The sequence below is a fragment of the Corvus hawaiiensis genome, chromosome 16 (assembly GCF_020740725.1).
Source record: "Corvus hawaiiensis isolate bCorHaw1 chromosome 16, bCorHaw1.pri.cur, whole genome shotgun sequence".
Taxonomy (NCBI): domain Eukaryota; kingdom Metazoa; phylum Chordata; class Aves; order Passeriformes; family Corvidae; genus Corvus; species Corvus hawaiiensis.
This window is the reverse complement of record NC_063228.1, coordinates 15,120,312-15,140,112: the sequence shown is the minus strand read 5'-3', so window position 1 is coordinate 15,140,112 and position 19,801 is coordinate 15,120,312. Positions and strand designations below refer to the sequence as shown.

The following is a 19,801-nucleotide window of genomic DNA, read 5'->3' as shown; positions in this document are numbered from 1 at the left end:
CCTTTACCTTTTCCACCTGTGGGTGCAGGAACTCTCTGTGCCACGAGCCAGCACTGCTGGGATGCTGGTGCTCCCCCAGGCAGCCCTGCTGTCCCCAGCCAGCCCCGCTCCTCCTCTCCAGCTGCTCCAGCAGCAGGTGACACTTCCAAGTGCTATATAAAGATTCATTCTGCCACCACATAACGAGGTCATTAAGGCTCATATTGAGGTGGTTGGGACTGGACTGAGCCAGCCCTTGGTTTAAGCCCAGATGGCAAAGCAGCACAGCTGGGACACCCCAGCCTCGCCAGCAGCCTCAGCTCCCTCCGGCTGCAGGGATTTGGGGAGCACACCCTGCTCCTGCCTCTGGTCAGAGGTGGGAGAGCTGTGGGCACTGCCTGGCACACGGCCCCTGGAGCTGGCCCTGACACGCTGCAGCCTCTCCTTGCAGCCAAAGGAACAGCAAGGAGATGAAATGTTTAAAATAAGCCCAGCAATGCAGAAGCCGCGTCACGGGTTGTTCTGCCTCTGCTCCAGCTCCGCCGTCCCTGCACTTGGATGGGAATATTTGGGTTGGCCCTGCACCCTGCCAGCCTGGCCAGTGTCAGCCTGGGAGCAAAACCAGTGCCCAGCATGGGAGAAAGCACTGAAAGAGATGCAACGTGTGTGATCCCAGCCCTGTCCTGGGTTTAAAGCGTGAATAACTCCTTGCAGAGGAGGAAGCCCCGAGCACGGCACGGAGGGGCACAGCAGGGCTGCAGGCAGGGGCTGCCCGCGGGCAACAGCCTCAAAGGGGCCACCTGCCCTGTGGGCATGGGGGGCCAGGGCCTCTCTGCTGCCCCAGCTCCTCTCTTTCCACACTGGACCCCCCTTCTCAGGCCCAGGGTGGGGTTGTTGGGGTGTCTGTGCAGGGCCAGGAGTTGCTGATTCTTGTGAGTCCCTTCCAGCTGAGCACATTCTGCGATTCTCTCCCTGTCCCTGCAAACAGCTCTTCTCTTCCTTGCTCCGAAGCCGAGGGAGGCTCGGGCATCACTCCCATTTCCACCCGTGGGAGATACCACGTCCCTCACCCCCCCACCCCGTCCTGGGCCAGCGGCCGAGTATTTTGGAAAGTGTTGGGAAGGCAGCAGTGAGTCACCCGCAGCTGCAGTGCCTGGCAGACTCGGCTGGCCCCCGGCCACCCCCGGGGTCACGGCACCCCGCGGGCACCCCGGGAGCTGTGGCCGGCTTTGGGGAGTGACGAGCCCCCCTTTCTCTCCCCAGCATCTCCAGCAAAGAGCTGACCGAGCTCATCGAGCGCCTGCAGAAAAATGCTGACCAGGTGGAGAAAAACATCGTGGAGACCGACTCCCGAATGCAAAATGTAAGCGAGGCACGGTCCTGCATTCCCAGGCTCCTCCCAGCAGCCCTGTCTCCCCTCTGCCTCCTGCCGCAGCCCTTGGCACTTCTGGGGCCTCCCCTCCTCTCCTATGCCCGTGTGGGTGGCTGCCCAGCCCTGTGATGGGTGCAAGGTGGGATGGTGGGGTCCCCCCGCTCGTGGGAAGAGGGTGGGAGGGTGTAACAGGGCCCCAAAACTCGCTCCTACGCAGGGGGTAGTACTGTGCAGAGTGGGGATGTGCATCCCAGCAGGGAGCTGGGATGGAGGAGGAGAGGCCTGAACCGTCTCCCCTTCCCAAAGGATGCGTGCCAGGGTGATGCAGTTCCCCAGCCCTTCCTCAGCAGGCCAGCTCGGATGGGACTGGGAGCAACCTCATCGAGTGGAAGGTGTCCCTGCCTGTGGCGAGGGAGTTGGAGCTGGATGGTCTTTAAGGTCCCTTCCAACCCAAGCCATTCCAGGATCCTGAGATAGGAGAGGGGAAAGTCAAATACATCCCAGGGGGATGGGAGACAGCAGAGCTCCTGCCCATCTGCAGTGCCAAGGGAGAGCGGGGTGGGATGACCTCTTGGACACCACTTGTGTGACCCTTCCTCGTGTCCCCGTGGCGCAGGACCTGCACAAGATCAAGGCGTGCCAGCTGGCGCAGTACAAGGAGCTGACGGCACAGAAACTCTCCGAGTCCGACAAGCTGCTCTACGTGCTGGATGGGGACGCGGCCGTGGCCCGGCACATGAAGCACCCCCAGGGGGGACATGATCACAGAAGAGTGAGTGCCACCCACCTGTCCCCAGAGCCCTTGGACGAGGGGGAGGCCTCTCCAGGGGCCTTGCTCAGCTGCTGCCTGCAGTGGGGGGGTCACCACGGGCTCCTCTGCGTCCCAACTCCCATTAGGGTGTGTGACCCCCACCGTCCTGGGCACACAGAGTGCGAGATGATGGCAGCGTGGCAGGGTGGCACCTGCCCGCTGAGCCCCACGCTCTGCCCCAGGTCCTGCCCTGGGCTCACAGCCATGGAACAGCCCCTGGCAGAGGACAGAGCACAGGATCCTCTGCCCTCTCCCTGCCCAGCCACTGCACAGCCCAGCTGCTGCCAGCCTAAGGACAGCCCATCATCCATGGGGGCCTGGCAGAGGATCACCTACACCCACCAACGCTAATGCCAGCCCATGCCCACATCCTGCATCCCACCCTCACCTTTCCCTTCCTGCAGCATCCGGCAGCTGAAGGAGCGAGTGGCAAACCTGCGTGTGAAACACGACCAGATCTACAACTTCCCCCTGCAGCACATCGAGCCCCAGGTCAACTGGTCAACAGTGATCGAGGAGAAACAGGTACCAAGGGGGCCACCAGTGTCACTGCCTGGCCAGTAGCACCAGCTGGGTGGGAACTCCTGCAGCTCCTGTGGAGAAACTGGCTCTTGGGAAACTTCTGGGCAGCTCCGTACTGGGTGGGAGCAGCAAACAGCGGCGTGGCAGGGGAGGGGCAGAGGTGATGGGACAAGGCCAGGGGCTGTGGCACCAGGAGTCAGTGCTCAAGGTGGCACCGGTCCTGGCCTCAGCATCCCCAGTCACCACCTGCTTTAGGCTCTACTCCACAGCCCTTATTTTTTATTTTATCCCACTCCCACTTCCAGCCAGAGAAGGGTTAAACCCCCCAAACTGCTTTTCCCATGGCTGCCCTCCAGCACAGCCGATTTCACCTACGTGCTCCTGGGGCATCCGTACACCGCAGACCCCAGAGCCCATCCCAGCCCAGCTCCACAGCCGCCTCCAGGAGGAGTTTCCTAGGGGTCAGCAGCCTCCCCCCCATTCCCCCAGTGCTAACCCCAACTCCTGTGTGCCCCAGGATGCGTTGAGCAGCAAAGGCTTTGGGACTGACCTGCCGCTGGTCAACAGCCAAGTAGAAGAGCACAACATCTTCCACAACGAGGTCATGGCCATCGGGCCACACATCGTCAAGGAAGGCAGCAAGGTCAGCTCTCCTGCCCCACTCCTGCTGCCCTGCAGGGTCAGCCCTGCCCCGAGCTGTGGATGAAGGGGAGGGTGTCACACCATCCAGGCTGCTGCAGCCCGGAGCAGGTTTGGGTGGGTGCCCAGATCCAGCCTCAGAGCTCACCATCGCACACCGGCTCTGGCTTTACAATGAGGCAAATCCCATAAACCCACATCCCCTTCCAGCCTAAACCCACATCCCTCTGCACCCTCGAGCCCCTGTCAGACCACTGCTCTCCAGACACCGCTCCTAACCCTTGCCTTGCTTCTCCTCCAGGAAACCATGAGCGACTTCCAAGCCAGATACCAGAAGCTGCTGGTAAGAGCCTCTGGGGTCCTGGGGGAAGAACCCCCCTGGAGGGGTCCTGGGTGGCTGGGCACCCCTGGGGGACCCACAGAGAGGAGCTTTGGGCTGAGCTCTCCCTGTGCCCCTGTGCAGGCCGGCTCCCAGCAGCGGCAGCAGGACCTGAACTCGCTGCAGGACTACATGCAGCGCTGCACCAACAAGCTCTACTGGCTGGATCAGCAGGCCAAGGACAGGACCCATTATGACTGGAGCGACCACAACCTGGACTACCCCAGCCGGCGCCGCCAGTACGAGGTCCGTGCGCTCCCGGCAGCCTGGCCCCGCTCCGGCTGGTGCCGGGCAAAAGGGAGCTGGGCACGGGGCCAGGGGAGCTGGATGAGGGCAGGAAATGTTCCTTCCCCCATGCCTCAGTCTCTCCCAGCCCATCATGAAGGGCTTTGAGATGTCCAGCTGATAGCACAGGGATAGTGAGGTTAATTCTTACTTCTGCCAAAGATAACGAGGCGTGACGGCGCCCTCAGCCTCCTGTCCCTTATCTCAGCGCTGGCTCGGCAGGAGTCACATCTTTAGCAACATCTGCAAGGGAAGGAAAAGTGAAAGCTGCAGTGGGGGAGCACCACACTTTGTCTTGTGGAGCTGCTCAGCCTCAGACTGCAGCCAGGGTCTCCTCCCTTTGCGTGGGGATCAATATCTCACCTCTCCCCATCCAGAACTTCATCCACCGGAAGCTGGAGGAGAAGGAGGAGGCAATCAACAAGCTGCACGCCGATGGGGATCAGCTGCTGGCCCAGAACCACCCCGGGAAGAACGCCATCGAGGTGAGCACCAGGGATGGGTCCCAGCTCCCCACCCACCCTGGAGCCTGGGGGACTCACCCAGCCATTCTCCAGAGTGGGACCCGCTGCCAACACCACTCGTGACTTTAGTTCCTGAGATGCCAAGGGGGAAAAAGCCTCCTTCACCTGCAGATGTGTAAACACCACTGGAGGAGCGAAGATAAACCTAAGGAGCTCTTCCCATCTTCCTCATTCCTGTGGCAATTACCCTGTGCCCACCTAGAGAGGATGAATTATGGTGGAACCCTTCCCTGTTTGGTTGGGAGGATGGCCACAAGGATTTGCCACCTCCACACAGCCTATGTTCCCATGGGATCATCCCAGCCTTGGGTATTCCCATCCTAGATTCCCCTTGAGAGCATCTGGGTGGCTCCAGAGGCAGCCAAAGAGCTGCTCACTCAGGATGGCAACTGGGACTTCCTGGTGACCAGTTCAGGACTGCCCCTGCCACGGGGGTCCTACTGATGTCCCCCTCCCACCCCTGCGTTGCAGGCTCACATCGAGGCCGTGCACGCCGACTGGAAGGAGTACCTGAACCTGCTGATCTGCGAGGAGAGCCACCTGAAGTTCATGGAGGACTTCCACAAGGTACCACATCCCCGGGGGTAGCGAGTTGTTGGAGCCTAGAGAGCAGGTGCTGGGTTGCAGGAGATCCTAGAATACAAAAATTCCTGCTGTTCTGGAAATTGGGTAGAAGAGGTCCTAAAACCAGGACTGGAGTGCTCTAAACCCAGGATTTTTATGGCTAGGAGAACACCTTGAGCTGATAGAACACGAGTCACAATTGCTCAGGCACCAAAGGTCAGTGAGTGCTTGGCCAAAGCATGACTTGCAGAAAGCTTCTGCTCCCACACTGACTTTCATGAGCCACAGTTGGTGTCAGCATCCTTGCCCCCAAGACGGCAGAGATCCCTCAGCTCCAAACATGGCATGGGGAGACCTTGAGTGCTCCACTGGGAAGCAGAACAGGACCACGTAGGAAATCCCAGCTGCCACCAGCAGAGCTGCCCCCCGGGGAGCCCGGCACAAGGGCTGAGTGTCCCAGCGGAGCGGAGCGGGGCAGACAGATGTCTGCTGGATAAATGGCATCCGACAGCCAGAGAGGCTCTGCAGGGGAGCAGGTCGGGCTGGATTCCTCTCCCACAGCCTGGGCGTGTTCGCCACCCGATGAGTCTCTTGCCAAAGCTGAGCCGTGGTGCCCAGCCCAGGCGGTGCCTGTCGTGGGGATCTGCCAGAACAGCTGCCCCAGGGGATGGTTTGTGCGTGGAAGGGCTTGGCTCTGCCTTCTCCTGGCGCTGGCAGTGGAGGCACCACACACCGTGGTGATGCTGTCCCAGTGAAACAGAACTGAGGGCAGGGAAAGGTGGGACTTAACAGCTCTGCACGGAATAAGCGGCTCCTGGTTGTTGTTTCCTTCGATCTGATGTCCTGAGCAAGGGAAATAGTGATCCCTTGCCTTTCTCCACATATTCTGCATGTCCAGAGCAGGTCCTGGTGGCTGTGTGAAGACCATGGAGGGTCTGCTCCATGTTTCAGCAGGACCCTCTCTCACAAGAGACTTTCCCTTTCTGCAGTTTCAGAAGGACACTAAGGATGCTCAGGAGCTTTTGAAGAAGGTGGATACAGACCTGGACCAAAAATTCAGCCCGGAGTTCAAGGACAGATACCAGCTGGAGTCTCTCCTCCGGGAGCTGGATGTGAGTGTCTGCAGGCAGGACTGCAGGGGAGGCAGCAGCAGGAACCACTGTCCCCATGGCACTGGCAGAGGGACGTCCCCACCCATGTGGGCACCTGGCCCAGCTTTCTCCTGCTGCTGCCTCCCTGTGCCCGGCCTTCTCCCCGCTCTTCCTTCCCCCCTGGCTAGAGATTGCCTCTCCCCTAGCAACGTAATTGCTCACTGGGCTGGTTTTTATTTGTTCTCTCATTGAGTTAGCACTCGTTAAGGGTGGGAGCATAATTAGACCTGCTGCCAGAGGAGGTTGTGGAACTCGCTGAGCTGCAGTGAGCTGGGCTGGAGATCGCCCACTTGGAATGGGCCGTGCTGAGCCGGAGCTCGAGCCTAAGCCTAAACCTAAATCCAAGCTCAAGCCCAAGCATGCTGCAGCAGGCCCAGCTGATGCAGGTGGCCCGGGACAGCTGATAGCTCTTCCCAGGAGCTGTCCCCTCTCCTCCTGCATGCTCCATCCCACTCAACATCTCGGGATCTCCACCTTCAGGGCTAGAAATAGAGCAGCTGCTGGAGAGCCTTGTGGCAGGGCTGGACTCAGGGCTGGACTGAGAGCTGGGAGTGGGGCTGTGCAGTGACACACAGCCACGCAGGTATGGGCCATGCACCAGGGAACCCTGGCACTGCCCGCTGGCACGGCAACCCCTGGGCACAGTCCCGGTCCTCAGCCTGGCTGCAGAAAGAGGCAGGAGAATGCAGAAGCACCAGGAGCAGGGACACGGGGCTGCAGGAGGTGCCTTCAGTAGCACAAACACAGGAGAAGCCGCAGTCTCTGTCCCGGCTGTGTGTCCCAGCTCCTCCCTGGCTGCGAGATCCCAGGAGTTCGTTCTTCCCCTGTTTCTTGTTGTTGCCCCGTGCCAGGACCAGGACAAGGCCTTGGACAAGTACGAGGCCGTGGTGAAGTCGCTGCAGGAGCGCAGCCAGCAGGTCCTGCCCCTGCGCTACCGCCGGGAGCCGCCGCCGCAGCCCATCCCCGTGGAGGCTCTCTGCGAGTACGAGGGCGAGCAGGTACCGCCATCCCTGGCCCAGGGGCGAGCAGCGCTGCTGCCGGCACCGCCTCCTCAGGGGGTGGAAGTGGCTCTGGGGGAAGGAGCAGGTTTTTTCCAAGCCGTGGTGGTTCCTGCAGTGGGAGCGAGGCAAAGGTCGCCCTCGCCCCAGTGGGAGGAGCAGGTTTTGCAGCGGAGGAGCAGGAGGGGTCTGGGGGAAACGCGGCCTCCCTGCCTCGGACACACCCTCGGGACGTTGCGACAGCACAGCTCTGTCACATTCCCACGCTCCCTGTGCTGATGTCCCGGCGTGTTCCTGACCAAAGGAACACCGCCCCACCACCGGCCATTCCCAGGCCACATCCCCTCATCCCCGCCAGCACCGTGCCAGTCTTTGCAGGGCTGAGTAGCTGGCCAAAGGGATGGGACAGCCAGCCACCAGTGGCAGGGGTGGGACAGGAGTCAGCAGCTCCAGCTGACTCAGCTGCCGGCTTCTCCGAAAAGGAAAGCCGGAGCACAGCCCTGGAAACGCCTCCTCCTCTCTGCCCGAGTGGGAATGCGCTCGCCGCGGCTGTCGCAAGAGGCAGGGCTCGGTGCCTGGAGGCTGCGGGCAGGGAGGAGCGGGCACATGAGTTTCTGGCAAGGGGCAGACTCTCGGAGAAGCCGGCAGAAGGGATCGGGGTGTGCCGGTGCTGCCTCCCCGCCGTTCCTGCCGTGCTGCTGTGACCGGTTCGTGTCCCCAGGGCCAGATCAGCCGCGGAGCCCACTACACCCTGCAGAGGAGCAGCGGAGACGTTTGGGAAGTGGCCGACAGCGCAGGAGACACGATCAGCGCCCCCGGGGTCTGCTTCATGATCCCCCCGCCCGACCCCGAAGCAATAGCCCTGGCAGAGCAGTACGTGCCCCCAGCCTCGGGCAGGACCATCCCACTGCCCCTCCGGCCTTTGCCTTCCCCAGCCCCAGGCCCTGCCTCCAGTGCTGCAGCCCCGCCTGGCACCCCAGGGCTCCTGCCCCGCTTCCCACAGCGAAGCTCTGCCTTCTGGAAGCCTCAGGCTTCCTCCAGAAGGAATTCCTGCCCCTTCCTGCTTGCCCACAAGCAAAGGGGGGCCAGCTCAGAGCCATCCAGGTCCCTTCTGCTCTGGAGGGCCATTATGGCAGGGGAGCTGCCCACCCCTCCCTCAGCAGGCAGGTCCCTGCCTGGCTGCGTCTCCCCTGTTCTAATGAGGACACTGCTCTACCCCAGCGTGGGGTGAAGGTGCTTTTTCCCCCACCTGCTTCATGGCTGCCTCGAGGGAGCAGCCCCCACAACCCCTCCCGAGCTGGAGCTGCTTCCTGGAGCAGTACTGGGATGGTGACGGGGTGATGGAGAGGCTGAGGGTCTGACTGACCTCCTGCTGTCCCGTTTTGCAGAATTGCCAAGCACTACGTGACCGTGAAGGAGAAGACCAACAACTGCAAGAACGTCCTCCAGCAGCGCTATGAGGGGCTGAAGGCAGACAGCATCGGAGGTGTGGGACAGCGGGAGGGCAGCCTGGGGCACAGAAAGGCTTGAACTTAGGTGGTGGAGCATCTTATGGAGATGTTCCCATCTCCTGAGGGTCCTGGGGACAACACTGCTGGACGGGTGCAGGGGCAGAGCAGCCAGGCTGTGGTCACAGCAGGCTGGTCTCGGGATGAGGGTTTGGCATTCACCGGTGGGACTGAGCCCACACCCAGTTCCATCCAGCTTTAATCTGGTCTCCTCTTGTTTTCCAGATGCTGCATCAGTTCGGGGACGCCAGCTCCTGGCAGGGCTGGAGAAAGTCAACAGTGACCTGGACAAGCAGGAGAAAGCCATCACAGCAAACCTCCGGCCGCCGCTGGAGCAGAGCCGGGCAGTGCAGGACAGCACCGAGCGCTCCAAGGACCTCAAGGCAGGGGCTGTGGAGCTGGGGGATGGTGCCTTACAGGGACTGTGCTCCCAAAGGGTCTCCAGTGTGGTTCTCAATAACCAGGGGTGCTTAAAGTGCTCCCTGAGCCCGGGAGATGGGGGATGGAGTGATGCTCACAGCTTCCTCCAGTAGAGATGGGGAGCAGCCCTATGAGCAGCCTCAGAAGCCCAAAACCTTTGCCCTGCTTCTGGCCCCGCTCAGTTGAATGGGAAAAAGGTGCTGGCTGCAGGAGGTGGCTGTGAGGATGAGAGGGGAGCCCTCAGCTTTTGATCCTGCCTGTAATCTGAGCACAGCAGGGACGTTAACTTTGCCACCACTCTCACCAGCTCAGAGAGGAACAGGAAAACCTTTGTGGTCCGAGGCAGTTTCTCCTTGTGGACCTGCTCCTCCAGGCTCCAGTGCCAGTAGCATCCAGCTCCTTTCCTCTCCTTCAGACCCCTAATTAAGCCAGGCTCCGTGCCACAAACCTCCCTTGGTTTAGGAGGAAGTTGAGGTCCTGGTTACAGCACTTGCCCAGGGCTGTGTCAAAATCCAGGTGCCACCACAAGTGAAAGCAAATTGCCCCAACTGCCTGCAGCGCTTTGATGTCCAGGCAAGGACTCATCCGTCAGAGCCCAACGGCCCAGATGAATCCAGCATGTCCCTGACAGAGCTAGAGCTGCTGGGAACCACTCCCCAGCTGGAGTTTCCTTGCTAAGGAGGGCCAGGTCAAAAGAAAATCAGCCAAAAATATCCTTCTGTGCCCTGCAGGGCTGAAAGGCACCTTCCACCCAACACAAATCCTCAGACCTGACCCCCTTCCTCATCCTGGATAGCCAAGGGTGCCTCCTTTGTAGCCACCAGGTCGTGGCTCAGCTGCTCTAAAGGCTTTGTTCCTCCTGCAGAACATCACCAATGAGGTCCGTCGGATTGAGCCTGAGAAAATGAGGAAGATCCAGGAGTGCGAGGCCTTCATCGAATCCGTGCCCAACACGGGCAGCGCGACCCTGGTGAGGAACAAGGTGGAGAACACCAACAAGAAGTACGAGCGCGTGGTGCAGCTGCTCAGCGCTGCCCAGGAGAAGTAAGTCATGGCTTAAATCCCGGCTTGAGCCCGGCCTAACGCAGGATCCTGCAGGAGGAGGGTGCAGGTGTGCTTAAACACCTTCCTCTCGTGTCCCTCCAGGGTTGAGGTGGCCACAAACTTGGAGAGGAGCCTCCAGCAAGGCCGAGACCTGCTGTCAGCCTATGAGAACAAGCTGGTCATAGATGACACGGTACCGGAGGACTTGAAGGTGGTGGACAGGAAGAAGGAAGAGCTGCTGGTGAGTTTCCTGCCCTGTTCGCATGCTGCACGTGCAAAACCACTTCCCAAAAGCTGTGGTGACTCCTGCTCAACTCACAAGCTTGGGTCTGTTGGTGACAGGGTGGCCTCCCCCAGCTGGGGGTGAGAGCTCACCTTGACCTCAGTGATCCCCACCTGCTTCAAACACAAACACCTCCCATCCCCAAATCAAATCAAAGCAAATCAAATCCCACTTGAAGTCCTGTGATTTGACAAAAGGACTAATGCAGATTGATTCCCTCTCTACTCTGCCCTTGTGAGACCCTCCCACAGCAGTGCTGTGTCCAGGTCTGGAGTCCTCAGCACAAGGAACACATGGACCTGTTGGAGCAGGTCCAGAGAAGATGGTCCAAGGGCTGGAGCCGCCCTCTGCTCTGGAGCCAGGCTGGGAGAGCTGGGGGTGCTCACCTGGACAAGTGAAGGCTCCAGGGACACCTCAGAGCCCCTTCCAGGGCCTAAAGGAATATTATAAAAAAGAGGGAGAGAGACTTTTTACACAGGCAGATACTGACAGGACAAGAGGAATGGTTTTAAACTAAAAGAGAAAAGATTTAAATGAGATATGAGGAAGAAATTCTGCTCTGTGAGGGTGGGGAGGCCCTGGCACAGGGTGCCCAGAGAAGCTGTGGCTGCTCCTGGATCCCTGGAAGTGTCCAAGGCCAGGTTGGACGGGGCTTGGAGCAAGCTGGGCTAGTGGAAGGTGTCCCTGCCCATGGCAGGGGGTGGGATGAGATGAGCTTTAAGCTTTTTCCAAATGAAAACCTTCTGTGATTCTTAGAGAAGTGAAGGGTAAAATGGTCTGGGAAATGCAACACAGTGGCCTGATATTGGAAAGATGGACCTGGCAGGGCTTTGAGAACAGTTCTTGCTAGGAAAACTACCCGAACTGGCAATTCTTGTGCTGTAGAAAGACCAAGAACTGGCTAGGCCAGAATTTTCTGTGCTCTTTTCCATGAAATCCCAGGTTCAGACTAACATGGAAGAGCTTTCACTGCTCCTTCCAGAGTTGCTGCACTGGCAAGAACAGGATCCAAGCCTTGCATGAGGAGCAGCAGCTATTTTGCACATCGTACGGTTACTTTTAAAGGTCAGCAGGTTGAGGAGGGAGCAAGAGGTGGCTTTTGTCCCTGTCAGGTTTACCAGGTGGTTCTGCTTAGCATGCAAGCCTTGAACTTGGTTTTTTCCACAGCTGCTGGCACTGCTGCCGCTCAGCCCTCCAGCTCCAGTGCAGTTGCTGGAGTTGATGCAGGTGACAACAGTGACAAGAGCCTGGCTTGTGTGAACCCCCGGAGAATCCCCATTTCCTGCTTTTTTTCCACAGGCCATGGGCACTGAGCTCCAGTCCAAGAAGTTCCTGCTGAGAGAAGCCGAGCAGAACCTGCAGAGGACCAAGACGTGCTCCAACACCCTGGCCAGCAAGTTCCAGGAGCACTGCCCCGACATCGAGCGCCAGGAGGCAGAGCTCTACAAGCTCAACCAGCGCTTCAACAACCTCAGCAAGCAGATCGACCACAGGTGAGACTGCAGGGCAGGATCAGCCTGGAGAGCCAGGATATTGGCTGTGGAGTTGGAAGCAAGCTGGAATTGCAGGAGGCACAACAGCATCCTGGGGAGGAGGAGTTGCAGAAGGGCTTCCAGGGAGGTCTGAGGAGGAAGAGGGAGAGGTTGCTGGCATGTGCTGGCTAGGTAGAGCTGGGAAAACTTTCAGATGAAGTTCTCTTGCAACAGCAGTACCAAGAGAACAACTCTGGCTCAAGTCCATGTCTTTAGGGAGCAGGGGAAGTGGGATGGGTTAAGAGGTGTCTGCAGCAGGCACAGGAGATGTGACGGGACTGAAGCTGAGCTGATTTCCTGTAGAGAAATGGCTGAGTGAATAGGGACATGTACACGTGCACAATCCAAGCTATATTAGTGAGCTGTCCTTGACTAGGGAAAAAAGAGAGGAGCAATGCTGATGTGGCAAGCCAACAGGATGTTGGGGAGGGGGACGCTGACCATAGAAAGACTTATGTTAGTTAGTTGTGTGCATATTAATCTGTAACCAATCGCTTGCTATTAAAGGCCGTGTGAACAGTAGCTGTAACCCAATAGTATGGAGCTTGCTTATGGTGTGCTTGGGGAATTAGGGCATAACTATGGGTCTGACAACAGAATAAACAGAGTTCCATCATATCTCTGTGAGAAGCGTGGTTCATCCCGGCAGATCTCTGGCAATTATTTCCCCCACAGAACGCAGACGCTGCAGAAAGCAAAAAGTGCCTACTCCAACTACCGCACCAACTACGACAAGGTGAACCAGTTCCTGTGCAGCATCCCCAGCTACGAGCCCCAGGAGACTGACAACATCCAGCAAGTGGAGATGAAGCTGAAGAGCCAAGCGGTAATTCCCAGAGCAGCCTGGGCTCCCCAGGGAGAGGAGAGGGAACAATGCTAAAAGAAACAGAACTTCAAGAGCTCCTGAACATCAAATAACAAAATTTAAATACTTATTAGATTTATTCTTGTGCTCTAAGGTCCCGCTGTCCCCCTGTGCCTTGGTTACACATAGCAGGGCTGCTCGAGGAGGTTGGAATTCTCAGGGTTGTGATTTTAATGGTAACCCCCAGAAAGGCTGAAGGATGCATTTGGGTGTTGTGTTCCCTCTGACCTGTATCTATCTCTGTGCACCCAGGCCCTGCTCAGTGACATTGCAAGCAAGGAACAGGAGGTGCAGAAGGTCTCTGCCACAGCTCAGCAGTACCAGCAGGCAGTGAAGGTAAGGACTGAAATTCTGCCTGTGAGAGAACAGAGAAACGGAGTATTTGGATTAGAAGGGACCCTCATTCCACCCCCTGCCATGGCAGGGACACCTTCCACTGTCCCAGGCTGCTCCAAGCCCTGTCCAACCTGGCCCTGGCCACTTCCAGGGATCCAGGGGCAGCCCCAGCTGCTCTGGGCACCCTGTGCCAGGGCCTGCCCACCCTCCCAGGGAACAATTCCTTCCCAATATCCCATCCAGCCCTGCCCTCTGGCACTGGGAAGCCATTCCCTGTGTCCTGTCCCTCCATGCCTTGTCCCCAGTCCCTCTGCAGCTCTCCTGGAGCCCCTTTAGGCCCTGCAAGGGGCTCTGAGGTGTCCCTGGAGCCTTCACTTGTCCAGGTGAGCACCCCCAGCTCTCCCAGCCTGGCTCCAGAGCAGAGGGGGGCGTTCTGTGGCCTTCCCAAAAAACAGGTGAAGCTGTTAAAGCCAGGGCAGCTTAGGAGGACCCTGTGCACGAAGGGGACCCAGTAATTCCCTGTTTCTCCTGGGAATGTCCTCCCACAGGACTACGAGTTGGAAGCTGAGAAGCTGCGGTCCATCCTGGACCTGGAGAATGGCCGGAATGGCTACACGAGCAAGAAACCCAGGCTGCAGTCCCCAGCTGCCAAAGTGAAAGAGGAGGTAAGCAAGGGGCAGCCAGAGCAGAGCTAAAGCAGAGGGCAGCTCACGGGAGCACTGGGGGTTTGCAAACACCTCCATTTGCTGTGGGGGACCTTGGCAGGGAAGGGCAGAGAATCAGGAGGAAGGGATTTTTTATCATTTTTTGGACTGGCCAGAATGAGGGAGGGGGAAAATACTGGATTTAACACTTGTGGAAGGGAAAAAGGAGGAGAAAAGCCAAAAACCTGGAAGTTTTTCCCTTCTCTAGACTTTCAGAGAGATTTCACCACCAAAGATAGAAATACTTACAGCGAGATGAGGTCACAAGCTATTTATTGATGCAGGATCTGTTTGCTACCTGCCTCAAACTCCTCCTGCCTATGGGGGCAGGCAGAAGTGTCCACCTCATTCTTCCTCAGCTTCCTCACCTGGTTCTTCCTGCACCTCTTTTTGCTTCTCCTGAGTAGGAAAACCACAGTATGACCATGAGTGTGTCTGTGCATGAGAATCCCTCTCCCTCCCCCAAAACTCAGCAGTTCATCGCTGTAGGTTTTTAGAGGGGCACCCAGAGCTACCTCTTTAGGGCCTGTTGTTTCTGGCCTTCTGGAGCTCTTCCCAACACGTTTTTGTTCGGCAGGAAGCTGTTCTGGCAGCCAAATACACAGAAGTGAACGCTGTGAACAAGCAGAGGCTGCAGAACCTGGAGTTTGCCCAGAGCCTCCTGCGGCAGGTGAGTGACCACAGGAGCGAGGTGGTGATGGAGGGACACACGTGTTGGACCTGTGAATGACACACACGTGGGGCTCTGCCAATACAAGCTGAACTCTGGGGACAAGTCTAGCTGGTGTTTTGTCCCCCTAAATCATTAATCAGCAGACACTTAAATGGGACAGACCACCCCCCAGTCTCATTTCCCACTCATCCTAGGAAGCTCCATGTAATTTTTAACACTGTTCTTGCCATTGTGTCCCTTGTGGCTTAAAGCTTTGTTCTGACAGCAGCAGGCATTGCAGAAAGGATTTCTTAGGCTGGGAACCCACAGAGAAGTCTATTTGCAGGTACTGCCCGCTCAGAGCTTGCCATAGCTCAGCTCCCTCCTGTTGTTTTCTTGGAGGCACCGATATCCTGGCCTGGGTCAGGAACAGCGTGGCAGGACCAGGGCAGTGATTGTCCCTCTGTGCTGGCACTGCTGAGGCACCCTGAGGGCTGTGTCCAGTTCTGGGTCCCTCAAGATGAGACATTGAAGGGCTGGAGCGTGTCCAGGGAAGGGAAGGGAGCTGGGGAAGGGGCTGGAGCCCCAGGAGCGGCTGAGGGAGCTGGGAAAGGGGCTCAGCCTGGAGCAAAGGAGGCTCAGGGGGGACCTTGTGGCTCTGCACAACTCCCTGACAGGAGGGGGCAGCCGGGGGGGTCGGGCTCTGCTGCCAGGGAACAGGGACAGGAGGAGAGGGAACGGCCTCAGGCTGGGCCAGGGGAGGTTTAGGTTGGACATCAGCAGGAATTTCCCAATGGAAAGGGTGGTCAGGCCCTGGAAGGGGCTGCCCAGGGAGGTGGTGGATGTGTTCCACCATTCCTGGATGTGGCACTCAGTGCTCTGGGCTGGGTGCCAAGGTGGGGATCAGTCACAGGTTGGACTCAATGATCTTGGAGGGCTTTTCCAACCTAAATGATTCTGTGATTCTATGATGGTAAGCACCAAAAGTGTGATTAACTGGATTTTTTTGACTAATCTTTTTTGATCCTTTTTCCAACAACAGCAGCCAGAGATTCAGGTGACACAAGACTTGGCCCAGACCAAAAAGTCTGTAAGGCCTGTGGAAGAAGTTTGGAAGTTGAAGAAAGAGCTCGAGGATGAGACTCAGCGTCGGCAACAGCTTGAAGCGGAGATCAAAGCCATTCAGAACAACATTGTCCACCTGCAAAACCAGAAGCCCCAAGAAACTGTGGTGAAGAAAGAACTGGTGAAGAAGGTGCCTGACCCCCAGCTGGAGGAGAGCTTCCAAAGACTGCAGCAAAACCTGGCAGAGGAGCAGCGCAAGAACCAGGTGCTCCAGGATGAGCTGGAGGCTCTTAAAATCCGGCTGCGTGTCCTGGAGCACGAGAAGAGGGAAGGAGGGCAGGAGTACATAGTGAAAGAGGTGCTGAGGATTGAACAAGATAAGGCTCAAGCTGATGAAATCCTGAAGCTCAAAGAGGAACTGGAAGAGCTCAGGAGGCAGGAAGGGACCAGGGAGAGTGAAGTCATCCTCTTACGCCAACAAATTGCTGTGCTGTCCAGCGAGAAGAACAAAGAGCAGGAGAAGGTAACGGAGAAGGAGGTGCTGAAGCTGCAGAACGATCCCCAGCTGGAGATGGAATTCCGGATGTTGCAGGAGACCAAGGAGAGGGAGAGCGCCCTTCGGCAGAAGCACGAGGAAGAGCTCAACTTCCTCCAGGACAAACTCAAGCGTCTGGAGAAGGAACGGGCCATGGCTGAGGGCAAAATCACCGTCAAGGAGGTGCTGAAGGTGGAGAAGGACTTGGTCATTGAGAGGGAGGTGAACGAGCTCCGGCGCCAGTACGAAGATGAGAAGTCCAAGGGCCGCTCCAACGAGCGGGAAAAGGCTGAGCTGCTCAGGAAAATCCAGCTGCTGGAGGAGGAGAACTCCAAGGTGGTTGTTCAGGAGAAAGTGCGTGAGATTGTGCGCCCAGACCCCAAGGCTGAGAATGAAGTTGCCAACCTTCGCTTGGAGCTGGTAGAGCAGGAGAGGAGGTACCGTGGTGGGGATGAACAGCTGAAGAGCTGCCAGAACGAGCTGGCTGCTCTGAAGAACAGAGGGCCCCTCGTAGAAGTCAAAGAAGTCATTAAGGAGGTCATTAAGTACAAGAATGATCCAGAAACCGAAAAGGAGCTACAGCGACTCCGGGAGGAAATCATAGAGAGAACCGGAGCCATCGAAAGAGCTGACCTGGAGATCTACCAGCTGAAACAAGAGATACAAGCTTTGAAAGACACCAAACCTCAAGTGCAAATGAAGGAAGTTGTTCAAGAAATCCTCCAGTTTCGGGAAGACCCCAAGACTAGAGAGGAGGTAGAGTCGCTGCGAGTGCAGCTGGCAGACGAACAGATGAAGCACATTGACCTGGAGAGGGAGCGGCTTCTCCAAGAAGAAAAAGTAAGACAGAAGGAGGAAGAACTTTCTCAGGTGAAGGAGAAAGTGGTCCAGCAGGAAGTAGTGAAGTATGAGCAGGATCCTGCCTTGAAAGCTGAGGTGAACTCCTTCTCCCAGAGCATCGAGAGCGAGCTGAAGCAGATCGACGGCCTCCGTGAGGAGCTGCGCAAGCTGCAGAGGAGACGCTCCGAGCTGGAGCGGCAGCTCGAGGAGCTGGAGAAGGAGAGACAGGCCCGCAGGGAGGCTGAGCTGGAGGTGCAGAGGCTCAGGATCCGGCTGAACGAGCTGGAAGAACAGGAAAGAGAAACGACAGAACGAGTGACTGTGAAACAGAAAGTGATCCTTCAGCAAGATCCCCAGCAGGAGAAGGAGCACTCCCTCCTCAAGCTGGAGTTAGAAGAAGAGAAGCACCGCAGACAAGTCCTGCAAACCGAGCTGGAAGCCCTGAGAAAGAAGCTCCTTTCTTTGGAGAAGATGGAAGTCAAGGAGAAAGTGGTCTTTTCAGAGAGTGTCCAAGTGGACAAAGGAGACACGGAGTACGAGATTCAAAAGCTGAAGAGCAACCTGGAGGAAGAAAGTAGGCGCAAGAGGGAGCTGGATGCAGATATCAACCGCCTGGAAACCAGGCTGTCTGAGGTGGAATTCAACAACTCCAAGTCATCAAAGGAGCTAGACTTGTTAAGAGAGGAAAACCACAAGCTACACCTCGAGAAACAGAATTTGCTGATGGAAACAAGGAGACTGCAGTCAGAGATTGAACTCACCGCAACAGAAGCTCAGGATTTGAGAAACATGACCCACGTGGACAGTGGAATAAACCTGGACTCCAGGTTCCAAGCTTTGGAAAGAGAGTTAGAGGACCTGAAGCAGTTGTCCAGAGAAAAAGATGCAGAGATTGAGCAACTCCAGAATCGCCTGAAGACGGTGGCTATCAAGAGGGAGCAAAGAGAAAACCACCTGAGGCGCTCCATCGTGGTCATTGACCCCGACACAGGAAAAGAGATGTCTCCAGAGGAAGCTCACGTGTTCGGCCTCATTGAATGGAGCCTGTTTGTCAAACTGAAGAGCCAGGAATGTGACTGGGAGGAGATCTCAATAAAGGGTCCCAATGGGGAATCGTCCGTGATCCTCGACAGGAAGTCTGGCAGGGAGTTCTCCATCGAGGACGCCCTGAAGAGCGGCAGGCTCACCATGGCCCAGTACAACAGTTACCTCAACAAGGAGATGTCTATCCAGGAGCTGGCAGTCTTGGTGTCCGGAAGCAATTACACAGCGCTCGCTCCACTTTAGAAACTTTACTTCAAGAGCAGCCAGTCAGAGCTGCAGCGCCTCGTAGACACCCAGATCACTGCAAAGCCTCGCCCTCCTTCGCGTCTTCCAAACTGCTACAGCCTCTGCCCCGGCCATGCTACGCAGCCACGCCGCTTGCTGTCACACACTGCAGAAGACACCGCCAGTAGTGCAAAACATCTGCCAAACCTTCTCCCCCTCTTCCTTCCTGCCTACCAGAAAACAACAGAAAGCCTTAGGACAGTGAAGTGCCTCAAGTCCAAAGACTCGGTAGAACCTGCAGTTTCCTCAACTTCTACTCACATAGTCGGGTACAAAGCCGTGTCAGGAGAGAGACTGAAGGTCCAGGTGACTCCGAGGTGACCAGCAGGTGCTGGTTACATCAGCTGCATGTTGATAAGCCAGACAGTCCCACCGTGGACAACTGACTCAATGATGGGCTCGTCCTCTGAGAAAACCAGCTCTGTGGAAACCAAGGTTTCAGTCCAGCATCACCACGTCAAGACCCACCACCACCTTTTGTTCACCTCTGTGCCTGTGCTGCTGGGGAAGAGTGAAGGTGTACTTCGATGGCACCAGCCAGTGATCCAGGAGGAGCACTCACACACCACAGAGGTCAAGGAAAAGGGCACGAAGGGATGGCAGAACCACCAGACACAAGGGGTTGTGCACAGCATGCAAGGGAACCCAACGCAGAGGGCCTCCCACAGACAGCTCCTTCCCTCGTGGTTAAAAGCTGTTTGTGCTGGTGTTTTCCTGGATGGAGTTACATGCAGCTACGTTTCATTTACTTGTGTAAGGGAATGGGGAATAGAGGGGAATTCTATTTATAGTACAAAATAAAAATGCAGTGGTTCCAATCAGAAAGTGGCTGGTCTTTATTAATTACGGCAGCCTCTTGATCATTGGCTGCACAAGAAGTTGCCATTTTGGAGTCAGAATTAAAACACTAAGATTATCATCTTAGCTGTTGGCTCTTTTCCAAGGGGGAACTTCCTGGAGCAGCATTGGAGCTGGGACTAATTAGCAGCATTAGATGGGAGTGAAGTGCACGAAAGAGAGGGACTGCAGGTGCAGGAGAACAGTGGATTACACTGAGATGGTACCAGAGCCCATTCACTTCCTTTTTCCCAAATTTCAGCTAATACCCAAACCCCAGTGAGCTCTGATATCCACGAAAGCAGCCATAAGCATTCCCTGCTTATCCCTCCTGGCTCTGGGGATTAACAGCACTGTTTTACCTCTGCGAATGAAAGGGTCAGGGAGAATCACTCTGGTGCTCTGGGATCTGAGCCCCACACGTCCTTTCCAGCAGAGGCCAACTTCAAGCACCAGCAGGAGCACAGGGAATGAGAAGAAACATTCCTACCCCTACAGCAGCTGTAACAGAGCTGCCATTCACTCACCACATAGGAGACTTTAAAACAGTCAATAATTCATTACTCACTCAAGCCACAGATGAGCATCCAAGCTGCAACAGAAATTCATGGAATCAAAGTCAGGGAA

The 19,801-nt window shown here is 56.9% G+C and overlaps 2 protein-coding genes across 3 annotated transcripts in view; one reads left to right on the top strand and one right to left on the bottom strand.

Moving 5' to 3' along the window:
- The window catches only part of PPL (periplakin), a 27,635-nt gene extending 8,473 nt beyond the window's left edge, over window positions 1–19,162 (top strand). The window contains 22 exon segments of the mRNA XM_048321334.1: window positions 1,243–1,342; window positions 1,968–2,102; window positions 2,104–2,123; window positions 2,567–2,687; window positions 3,202–3,327; window positions 3,625–3,666; window positions 3,787–3,948; window positions 4,365–4,472; window positions 4,983–5,078; window positions 6,065–6,187; window positions 7,078–7,224; window positions 7,946–8,097; window positions 8,613–8,710; window positions 8,958–9,115; window positions 10,018–10,196; window positions 10,299–10,437; window positions 11,779–11,972; window positions 12,687–12,837; window positions 13,129–13,212; window positions 13,761–13,877; window positions 14,494–14,586; window positions 15,611–19,162. Of these exon segments, the coding sequence (XP_048177291.1) occupies window positions 1,243–1,342; window positions 1,968–2,102; window positions 2,104–2,123; window positions 2,567–2,687; window positions 3,202–3,327; window positions 3,625–3,666; window positions 3,787–3,948; window positions 4,365–4,472; window positions 4,983–5,078; window positions 6,065–6,187; window positions 7,078–7,224; window positions 7,946–8,097; window positions 8,613–8,710; window positions 8,958–9,115; window positions 10,018–10,196; window positions 10,299–10,437; window positions 11,779–11,972; window positions 12,687–12,837; window positions 13,129–13,212; window positions 13,761–13,877; window positions 14,494–14,586; window positions 15,611–18,295 (5,230 nt within the window). The 3' untranslated portion in view covers window positions 18,296–19,162.
- The window catches only part of UBN1 (ubinuclein 1), a 28,490-nt gene continuing 26,386 nt past the window's right edge, over window positions 17,698–19,801 (bottom strand). Inside the window, exon 18 of one of the 2 annotated variants that reach the window (XR_007207150.1) lies at window positions 17,698–19,801. The gene's annotated coding sequence lies outside the window, so the exon portion shown is untranslated. The other variant, XR_007207149.1, reaches the window with a different exon arrangement.